Below are 11642 nucleotides of genomic sequence, written 5' to 3'. Positions count from 1 at the left end.
AGTTAGGAGAAACAGGATATGTGAAAGTGAGGAATTCAGAGGAACCTCTATAGGTCACCCCCTTAGGGAAAAAAAGACAAAATAAGGATTGGTAAACTGCAGAATGTTTAAATTTGTTACCACCAAAGCTAAAAGTACAATTTGTGCAGAAGGAGTTACTGATGCAGCTAAGGCTATCCTGCATCTGTGCTCCAGCTTCCAGGACTCCTCCCTATGCCAGAGATATTAAAATAACAGAGAAAACAACAACCTACAAATAAAGGATGTAAAATAAATCATAATGCAAGGCAAGGCCACATGTAGTCTAGCTAAGCCCATCTTGAGGGAAGGTCCAGGGAAAAATTTGGAAAAAATTATAGGATAGGCAACAGATAAAGGTATGAAGTCATAAAGGTCATAAAGGAAAGAATTTGAGCAACATATTAAAGAGCAGTACTAGTAACTGCCCTGGGTGTGCCTGCCTACCAGACACCCAATCTTGCAAGACTGACATTAAAAGTCTTGCTTCCACTGTTCTTTGTGTCTCCAAGTCCATTCTTTGAGTTTTGATGGGTGAATGTGTTTCTTGCAATCACTTTCTAAAGAAGGCATAAATGAATATTGCTGCCATTCTCGAGCCTCTGTCCCTGTGATCCACCTCTAGCCTACATGCCTTGTTCTGACCAAACAGAAAAGAAGGTTGAACTCCAGGGAATAAAAAAGCATGGTGGACTTCCATTCCAAGATGGCTGAATAGAAACAGCTCTGGTCTGCAGCTCCCAGCGTGATTGATGCACAAGATGGGTGATTTCTGCATTTCCAACTGAGGTACCTGGTTCATCTCATTGGGAATGGTTAGACAGTGGGTGCAGCCCATGGAGGGTGAGCCAACGCAGGGCAGGGCATCACCTTGCCTGGGAAGTGCAAGGGGTTGGGGGATTTCCCTTTCCTAGCCAAGGGAAGCCATGATCAACTGTACCTGGAAAAATGGGAAACTCCCACCTAAATACTGCACTTTTCCAATGGTCTTAGCAAACGGCATATCAGGAGATTATATCCCGCACCTGACTTGGTGGGTCCATGCCCAAGGAGCCTTGCTCACTGCTAATGCAGCAGTCTGAGATTGACCTGCGAGGCAGCAGTCTGAGATTAACCTGCGAGGCAGCAGCCTGGCTGGAGGAGGGGCGTCCATCATTGCTGAGGCTTGAGTAGGTAAACAATGCAGCTGGGGAAGCTCAAACTGGGTGGAGCCAACCACAGCTCACCCAGGCCAGCTGCCTATGTTGACTCCACCTTGGGGGCAGGGCATAGCTGAACAAAAGGCAGCAATTTCAGCAAAGCCTCAATTTCAGGTGGAGAACCTGAGGCCAGAGAAACTAAGGGATGGTCCCAAGATAGCATAGCTTGCTGGTAATACAGCTTGATAACAATAAGTTAAATACATGTACATATTTGTGTTTCTGTGGTATCACTTATAATATCTCCTTTTTCATTTCTGATTGTCTTTATTTGGGTCTTCTGTCTTCTTTTCTTGGTTAGTCTCACTAATGGTTTATCAATTTTTGTTTATTATTTTTAAAACCAAATTTTTATTTCATTTATCCTTTGTATTGTTTTTGGGTCTCTATTTCATTTAGTTCTGCTATAATCGTTGTTATTTCTTTATTACTGCTAGTTTTGAATTTGATTTGATCTTGCTTTTCCAGTTCCTTATTTAGAATTGTTATTTTCTCTTGCTGAGTTGATATTTTTGTTTCATTTATCCTTTATATTGTTTTTGGTCTCTATTTCATTTAGTTCTGCTATAAACATTGTTATTTCTTTATTTCTGCTAATTTTGAATTTGGTTTGATCTTGCTTTTCTAGTTCCTTATTTAGAATTGTTATTTTCCCTTGCTGAGTTGATACCTTTATCATTATATAATTGCCTTCTTTATCCTTTTTATTGTTTTTAATTTAAAGCCTGTTTTATCTAATTATAGCTAATTCTGCTTGCTCTTGGTTTCCGTTTGTGTGAAATATCTTTTTCCGCTGCTTTACTTTCAGTCTGTACATGTCTTTACAGATAAGATGAGTTTCTTGTAGACAGCTTATGGTTAAGTCATGTTTTTTTAACCCATCTTACCAATGTATACCTTTTAAATGTGGTGTTTAGTTCTTTTATGTTCAAGGTTAGTATTTATAGGTGAGGTTTTGTTCCTGTCATCTTATTAATTGTTGTCTAGTTATTTTATACATTCTCTTTTCTCTATTTTTTTCACTGTTCATTCCTGGTTTTGTGGAATTCTGTAGTGTTGTCATTTGATTCGTTTCACTCCCTCCTTTGTATTATTGCATTAACAATGAGTTTTATGTTTGTGTGTTTTCATGATGGTAAATGCCATTCTTTTGCTTTCAAGTTTAGGAATCCTTTCATCATTTCTTCTGTTTCCTATGTAGTCGTGGCAAATTCTACCAGCATTTGCTTCTCTGGGAAAGAGCATTTCTCCTGAAGCTTAATTCTTGCTGTGTATAGAATTCTTGGCTACTAGTTTGCTTTTTTTCTTTCAACACTTGGAATATGTCATTTCACTACCTTCTTACTGGCAAAGTTTCTGCTGATAAGTCTGCTGTTAATTCTGAAGTAGTTTCCTTTGTAGATGACTAGATGTTTTTCTCTTGCCAATTTTAGAATTTGTTCATTCATTTGATTTTAGATAGTCTAATAATAATATGCTATGGCAAACTCATTTAGGTATTGACTTTTCTGGGGATCATTGAGCCTCTTTTGTTCAGATGTCTGAATTTCTTGATAGACTTGGGAGGCTTTTATACATTGTTTCATTAATAGGTTTCCTGACCTTTTTTCCTCAGGAATACCAATAATTTATTATTTCAGTCATTTTAGATAGTCTCAAAAGTCTTGAAGGCTTTGTTTATTCTTTTTTATTTTTGTCTTACTGTATTATATTTTTAAAACCTATCTTCAAGTTCTGATTCTTCCTTCTGTTTAACCTAGTCTGTTGTTGAAGCTTTCAAATGTATTCTTGCAATAAAGTTTTCAGTTCCAGAATTACTGCTTTTTTAAGATATCTATCTTCTTGGTAAATTTCTCATTCATATCTTAAAATGATTTTGTGATTTGTTTGTATCAATGTTCAGATTTCTTTTGAAGTTCATTGAGCTTATTTAAAATCAATATTTTGAATTTTTATCTGCAACTTTTAGAATTTATTTGTGTTTAGCATTTATTGCTGGAGAATTATTGTGGTTTTTTAAGGGTGTGGTTTTGAGGATGTGAGGGTTACCTAGCTTTTTCATGTATCCTGTGTCTTTAGGTTGGTTTCTGCACACATGGTGTAACAGTTCTTTTTATTTTTTAATTTACTTTACTTAGGGGAGAACTTTTTTCTTAAAGATGTGACAACTCTGTTGATTGGGTGTAGCCTTCTGGCTTTACTCCTGGGTGTATGCAATAGTGAAGATGTTGTATGATTATTTTGGCTAGACTCAGTGTGTTAGGGTACAGTTATTTATAGGGGCAGTAGTAAACTTGTGCTCCAGTTTGAATGCCAGATACATCCATCTTCAGATTAAGTGATGGTGAATTAAACATGTCTATCCTTGTGACCTGAGGAAGCAAATGCTGACACCTGTGTTGGTGAATCCAGGAAGATCAGTTCTGTGGCCTCTGAATGATGTTTCTGGATGCTGGTTGTAATAGCAGCATACTAGGTAAGTGAGTAGGTTATTTTGCTCCTGGGTTGCTTGGGTGTAGTGGGTGATGGTGGTGGCAGTGGTAGTAAGATGTCCTTCTAGTTTCCACACACTGTACTTTTTTGTTGGAAGTGGTTGAAATGGACTGCTCAAGCCAGCCTCCAGGCCAGTAGATGACACTTGCAGGTTGGAGCTAGCCAAGCTGGGAGCAGTATTCTAAGCTTTGTGCCCTGGGAGAAGTGCTCAGGTGTCCCAGGTGGTGGATTGAGCTGTGAAACATCCAGAAGTCTAGATCCTACAATCTCAGGGGTTATTAAAACTGGGTGGACCCAGACCAGGCAATCTTGCTGTCAGGTTCCCTAACAGGGTATGCATGCACCTGCTGTGACTAAGGAGTGGGATGGTCCTCAGTCCTCTGGTGAAACGCTTGGCTGAAAGATGATCACTGCTGTGCTGATGTTCTGCCACTGGGGGGATGGTGCTGGTCCCTGTAATTACTGCTTTGACCAGTGAGTTGAGGGCATATGCCCCTCTCATGACCCAGTCCCAAAAGGGCCTCTTCCTCTGTCCTGGCTGTGGTAGCTGACCCAGCTGTTTAGTCAGTCCCAGCAGTTCTTACCCACCCTGTAATTCAGCCCCCAGCCATAGGAGCTGCTGTCAAGCTCGGTACCAAGTCTCTACAGCAATTCTTATCCTGCTCATGTCTGAGATGGTTGCCCAGTTCCAGAACCAGCAGCTGGAGTTCTTGCCATGCTTGCTTCTCAGTTCTGGTTGTGAGAGCACTTTCCCACTCAAGTCATGGTTCTGCAAGATGCAGCCCAAGTCTCCCTAATGCCTAAGACTGCTGGTGTTGGTTCCTAGGATCATGCACAGTTTTTTAAGAGATAGGATCAAAAATGGTGCCTTACTGTGGCTGCGTAAGTCTGAGAAAGAGAGACACACTCCCTGGAGTAGTTCCTTCTCACAATATCCCAGCTGCTCCCTAAGTTAGATTCAAGGATTGGGAACACCAAGGTGCTAGCCTGTGTCCTGGATTGTATCGTTTCATCAGTGGGAAAATAGACCCACAGAAAAACATTCACTCACCCTCTCCCATACCTGAGATTCACTCTCAGTTTTTGACCAGTCTTGGTCATGCAGGCTGCCTGTTTTACTTCTTCTGTTAAACTCCCATGTTACTTCTTGGATAATATATTTACGTTGTCATTGTTGTTTTAATTCTTCAAGGTAGGTGAGGCATGCTGAAAGTGCTTCTTATAAGCCATCATTTCACCCAACAATTTCTCTTCTGAGACTCTATATGAAGATGATTATACATGTACATAAAGATGTATGCACAGGTATTTTCTTTGCGTTAATGCCTTTTAGAGGTCTCTCAAATAATCTTATTATTTCACTTAAATTCAAAAATCAAGTTTAGATTCTCTGGAGCTGAAATGTTTACTAGCTGCCTCCTCATTGACTCTATGGTCATCTAACTTTTTATAAGGACACCAAAAGACACAATGAGGAAATGATAGTCTCTTTAATAAACGGTGCTGAGAAAACTAGATTTTCTCATGCAAAAAATGAATCTGGACCTTTATGTTACATTACATACAAAAATCAACTGAAAACGGATTAAACACCTAGATGTAAGACCTGAAACTCATATAAGAAAATATAGGGGAAAAGCTCTTTGACATTAGCCTTTGCAATGTATCACACCAAAAGCTCAAAATACAAAAGCAGAAAGAAATAAATGGAACTACATCAAACTAAAAAGCTTCTGCACAACAAAAGAAGCAATCAACAAAATTAAAAAGCAGCCCATAAATTGGGGGAAAATGTTGTAAACTATATATCAGATAAGAGTTAATACCTAACATTTATTTCTTAAGTCATAATATTTAATAGCAAAAAAAATTACAACCTGATTTTTAAAATGGGCATAGGACCTGAATATACATTTATCCAAAGAGAAAATAAAAATGGCCAATAGGTATATGAAAAGGTGTTCATCATCACTGGTCATCAGAGAAATGCAAATCACAATCACAGTGATATACCATCTCACACCAGTCAGAATGGCTACTAGTAAAAAGTGAAAAAAAATAACAGATGCTGGCAAGGTTGCAGAGCAAATGGAGCACCTATACACTGTTGGTGGGAGCATGAATTAGTTTAACCATTATGGAAAGCAGTATGGTGATTCCCCAAAGAGCTGAAAACAGAACTACCATTTGACCCACCAATCCCATTACTGAGCATATCCTTAGAGGAACATAAATCATTCTACCATGAAGACACATGCACACGAATGTTCATTGCAGCACTACTCACAACAGCAAAGACATGAAATCTAAATACCCATCAAAGACAGACTGGGTAAAGAAAATGTGGTACATATACACCATGGAATACTATGTAACCATGAAAGAAGAATGAGATTATGGCTTTTGTGGGAACATGGATGAAGCTGGAGGCCATTATACCTAGCAAAGTAAAACAGAAACAGAAAACCAAATACCACATGTTCTCACCTATAAGTAGGAGCTAAATGATGAGAACTCATGAACACTAACAAGGGAACAACAGACACTGGAGCCTAAAGAGGGTATAGGGTGAGAGGCAGGAGAGGAACAGAAAAAAATAACTATTGGGTACCAGGCTTAGTATCTGGGTGACAAAATAATCTATACAACAAACCTCTAAAACATGAGTTTACCTATTATAACAAACCTGCACATGTACCTCTGAACCTAAAATAAAAGTTTAAAAAAAGAAAATAAATGAAGAAAACACAGTATGGCATCCTAAGTTCTTGTCATTTCTCTACACATAATATTTACCAGCCCTTTGCTCTCAAAAACATAATCACCTTTTAAAGTTTAATCTATCTGAGTTCTCATCATGGAAACTGACTTTTTAAACTGTATTCAATGTCAGTGACACTGTCTCAAACGGATCACTTGGTCTGACTACAATGGCACCAGAAATCCAGGAAGTAAAGTTTGTACTTCTTCTCTCTACCTAGCTATTCTTGTGACATACAAAGAGTCACTTACATATTCTTGTTTCTATCTTCCTTACAGAAACAGCAATATCTACCCAAATGTTGTTCTTACTAATGTAAATGTGTTGCCTCATTTATCACCCTCCTGAGGGCCTCTTTGATTTCCTTGTTCCTCAAACTATAGATCAGAGGGTTTAACATGGGGATAAGGATAACATAGAATACTGAGAACACCTTGTCCTGCTTCATGGAGTGGCTAGAGCTAGGATGCATGTATACAGAAATGGTTGTGCCATAGAAGAGAGCCACAGCTGCCAGGTGGGAGGCACAGGTATTGAAGGCCTTGGCACGACCTTTGGTTGATGATATTTTCAGCATGGAAGCTACAATGAAACCATAGGACAAAAGGATAACAACCAAAGAGCCCAACCCAACAAAAGTAGCTACCAGAAAAAGAATCATTTGGCTGATAAAGGGGTTGGAGCAAGACAAGGAAATAATCTGAAGTATGTTACAGAAGAAATCTTTTTTTTTTTTTTATACTTTAAGTTCGAGGGTACATGTGCATAACGTGCAGGTTTGTTAATATATGTATACTTGTGCCATGTTGGTGTGCTGCACCCATCAACTCGTCAGCACCCATCAACTCGTCATTTACATCAGGTATAATTCCCAATGCAATCCCTCCCCCCTCCCCCCTCCCCGTGATAGGCCCCAGTGTGTGACGTTCCCCTTCCCGAGTCCAGGTGATCTCATTGTTCACTTCCCACCTATGAGTGAGAACATGCGGTATTTGGTTTTCTGTTCTTGCGATAGTTTGCTGAGAATGATGGTTTCCAGCTGCATCCATGTCCCATTTGGCCCACAGTAGTAGAGATTAAAGCAAGGGATTGTATGAATTAAGCTACTAAGGAATCCACCCCCATAGATTCCAGCTACCATTTTCCAACAGATACCAGGGACCATGATTGCTGAGTACTTCAGGGGGCTGCCAATGGGCACATGTCTGTCACAGGCCATGAAGACCAAGAGGCAGCACTCAGCCAGACTCATCCAGGCCCCAACAAAATACTGAGTGGCACAGGCAAGGAAGGAAATTGTCTTCTTGTCTTTCAGGATGTCTGAAAGTATCCTTGGGCTGATGGTAGAAGAATAGCAGATGTCTATAAATGACAGGAAACTGAGAAAAAAGTACATGGGTGTGTGCAGGTGACAGTCTATTCTGATGAGGATGATAAGACCCATGTTCCAAATCAGGGTCACACGGTAAATCACCAGGAAGACTGGAAAGAGGATGAGCTGCAGCTCTTTTTCATCTGAGAGTCCCAGCAGAACAAACATGGCCACAGAGGTGTGATTTCCACTGACTTACATGGTTCTGCTTGGTGCCATCTGCTGAGAAAGAGGAATGAGAAGGAAATGGGTTTATTCCCAGAAAAGAAAAAGAAACACTATTTTTTTCAGTCATGACGCTGGCTAAATATAAAACCTTGAATCATCAATGTTGAGTTAATTTTTGTCTTTCATATATACAATCATGAAACTTTACTGAAAAATTTTTAGATAACTATCATGCTGTCTTTGGGGACAAAGACAGTAAATAAGCATAATTAGCATGATACCACCTAAAATGTCTTCATTTCTGTGTTCCTGTTTTACAAACACATGAGACTTTGAAGATATGCTAAATTAAGAAAATTCTGTCATTTCTCTATACAGTTGACCCTGGAACAACATGGATTTGAACTATGCAGCTCCACTCATACATGAATTTCTTTTCAATAAGTACAGTGGAAAATATTTTAGAGATCTGTAACAATTTGAAAAAACTTCACAAATAAACTACATAACCTAGAAATATCAAAAATATTAAGACAAAGTTAGGTATGTCACAACCACATAAAATATATACAGATATTAGTCTATTTTATCACTTGTTATCTTAAAATATACAAAGATCGATTATAAAAAGTTAATTTTAAAAAATGTGTAATGAACAGAAATGTATTGACTCACAGTTCTGGAGGCTGGGAATTCTAAGATCAAGGGGCTAACATCTGTCAAGGGCCTTCTTGCTGTGTCATACCATGACAGAAGAGCAAAGAGAGGGCAAGAAAGAGAGTAAAAGATGGCCAAGTTTCCCCTTTTATAATGAACTCTCTCCCTTGATAATGGCATTAATCCATTCTCTCCACCTTCATGGCCTAATCACATTTCATTGGGCCTCATCTCCTAACATTGTTGTAAAAAGTTAAAATTTATCAAAACTTATGTACACAGACACTTAACCATTCATGGTGCCATTCACAAATGAGAGAAATATAAACAAACATAAAGATTCAGTATTAAATCATAACTGCATATAATTAACTGTGGTACATACTGTACTGCTGTAATAATTTTGAAACTACCTCCTGTTGCTATTGCAGTGAGCTCAAGTGTCAAAAGTATCTGCTTAAAGTGCTTTGTGAGGCTAGTTATCCTCACGTGGGAACTTCATCTCTCCAAAAAAGTGTGTATAGCAGTAAAAAGTTATCTCACATGGTTCTCAGATATTTTTCATTGTGCTTAGTACAGTATCATAAACCTTGAATAACACCATGGAAGCAATACAAAGTGCTACTAGTGATGCTGGAAGTGCTCCCAAGAAGCAGAAAAATAGTCACGACATCACAAGAAAAAATTGAATTGTTTGATATATATCACAGATTGAGGTCTGCAGCTACAATTGCCTGCCATTATAAGATAAATGAATCCAGTGCAAGGACCATTGTGAACAAAGAAAAGGAAATTCATGAAGCTATCACTGCAGCTACTCTGGCGGGTAGAAAACCCTTGTACTTTTTGTGAAACACCTTTTTATCTCATACTGAAAATGCAACTTTTATGTGGGTACAGGATTGCTATACAGAAGGCATACCTATAGACTCTAAAATGATTCCAGAAAAAGTGAAGTCATTACATGACAGCTTAAAGCCAAAAAAGGGTGAAGAATCTAAAGCTGGAGAATTTAATGCTCGTAAAGATAACTGGATAATTTTCAAACGAGGTTTGGCTTTTAAAATGTCAAGATAACAGGAAAAGCAACTTCTGCTGACCAAGAGAAGCAGATGAATTTCCAGACACCATTAAGAAAAAAGTCATTAAACAGAAGAGATATCTGCCTGAAGAGATTTTTGATGAAGACAAAAGTGCCCTATTCTGGGGGGTTGGAAAATGCCACAAAGGACGTTTATTAATGAAGAAGAGAAGCAAGTATCAGGAGAGGCTAACTTGACTGTTTTGTGCAAATGTAGTTCAGTTTATGATCAGGATTGCCCTTATCTATAAAGCTGCTAACTCCCGAGCCTTGAAGGGAAAAGATAAACACCAGCTGCCAGTCTTTCAGTTGTACAACAAGAAGGTGTGGATAATGAGAATATTTTTTCTGGACTAGTTCCAAAATGGATGCTTTGTGAAGTCAGGAAGTACCTTGCCAGTAAGGGACTTCCTTTAAAAAAAAATATTTTGATATTGGACAATGCCCCTGACAACTCAGAACCCCATGAGTTCAACACCAACGGCATCAAAGTGGTCAACTTGCACTCAAAAACAATGTCTCTAATTTAGCCTCTAGATCAGGGAGTCACAGTGACCTTTAAGTCTCATTACATACGATACTCTATGAAAAGATTGTCAACACTATAGAAAAGAGCCCTAACAGAGAGGACATTATGAAAGTCTGGAAGAATTACATCACTGAAGATGCCATCGTTACAGAAAAAAGTGGAAGCCATCCAGTCCCAACCAATACATTCCTGCTGGAGAAAACAGTGTACAGCCATTGAGCTTTACTTCACAGGATTTATGACAGAGCCAACCAAGAAAATCATGAAAGAGACTGTGGACATCTAATGATAGTGAGGGGGATTTCAAGATATGAATCTCAGAGAAATTCAAAAGCTAGTGAACACAAACATCAGAGGAATTAACAGAAAACAGCTTGATGGAGATGAGTGCTTCCAGACAAGTGCCAGATAATGAAGAAGAAGACATAGAAGAAGCATTGCTAGAAGACGTACTGACATTAGACAATCGGGGAGAAGGATTCCAATTACTCAAGACTGCTTTTGACTTCGTTTATGACACGGACCCTTCTATGATACGAGCCTTAAACTAAAGCAAATGATATAGGGTTTGACACCATATAGAAACATTTTAGAGAAATGAAAAGGGGAAAAAGTCAGGCAGAAATTATGATTTATTTTCATAAAGTTACACTGAGTGAGCCTGCCACTCCTGTCTCCCCCTCCATTTCCTCCTCCTCTTCTACTTCTGCTACCCCTGAGACAGCAAGACCAATCTCTCCTCTTACTCTTCCTTCTCAGCCTGCACAAGTCAGTATTTCTAAAAAGCCCTGTGCAACATGAAGACAATGGAGATAAAGGTCATTATGATGATCTATTTCATCATAGTAAATACTTTATTTTGAATGAATAGTAAACACTTTATTTTCCTTATAACATTCTTAATAACGTTTTCCTCTAGCTTACTTTGTTGTAAAAATATAGTATAAAATACATGTAACATTAAAAAATGTGTCAATTGACTATTTATATTCTTGGTAAGACTTCCAGTTAACAGTAGACTATTATAATACAAGTTTTGTGGCAATCTAAAGTCATGTGCAAATTTTTGACTGCACAGGGAGTCAGTGCCCCTAGCCCTTGCATTTTTCAAAGGTGAACTGTATGGTGAAATAGGATGACTCTGCTCAAGCATGACTCCACTATTCACCCAGTGCTTCAAGAAGACCTTGGATCATCCTGGGCCTCATATGTAGAATGAAGTACTTTTTTTTTGCCAGTTTTTAAGTTTCTTTTATATATATGTATATATATACTTTAAGTTCTAGGGTACATGAGCACAACGTGCAGGTTTGTTACATATGTAAACATGTGCCATGTTGGTGTGCTGCACCCATTAACTCGTC

At 38.5% G+C, this 11642-nt stretch overlaps 1 protein-coding gene across 1 annotated transcript; it reads right to left on the bottom strand.

The window, feature by feature from the left end:
- Nucleotides 1–6781: 6781 nt before the first annotated feature.
- LOC108541293 (olfactory receptor 5A1-like) lies at nucleotides 6782–8062 on the bottom strand. The gene is given in 2 exon segments (XM_017890765.1): nucleotides 6782–7194; nucleotides 7492–8062. Coding segments are annotated over 2 exon segments (984 nt in total).
- Nucleotides 8063–11642: the final 3580 nt, after the last annotated feature.

Source organism: Rhinopithecus bieti, unplaced genomic scaffold, assembly GCF_001698545.2.
Source record: "Rhinopithecus bieti isolate Rb0 unplaced genomic scaffold, ASM169854v2 scaffold_19722, whole genome shotgun sequence".
In the NCBI taxonomy this organism is placed as follows: domain Eukaryota; kingdom Metazoa; phylum Chordata; class Mammalia; order Primates; family Cercopithecidae; genus Rhinopithecus; species Rhinopithecus bieti.
The sequence above is the reverse complement of the archived record's forward strand: the minus strand, read 5'-3'. Positions and strand labels throughout refer to the sequence as shown.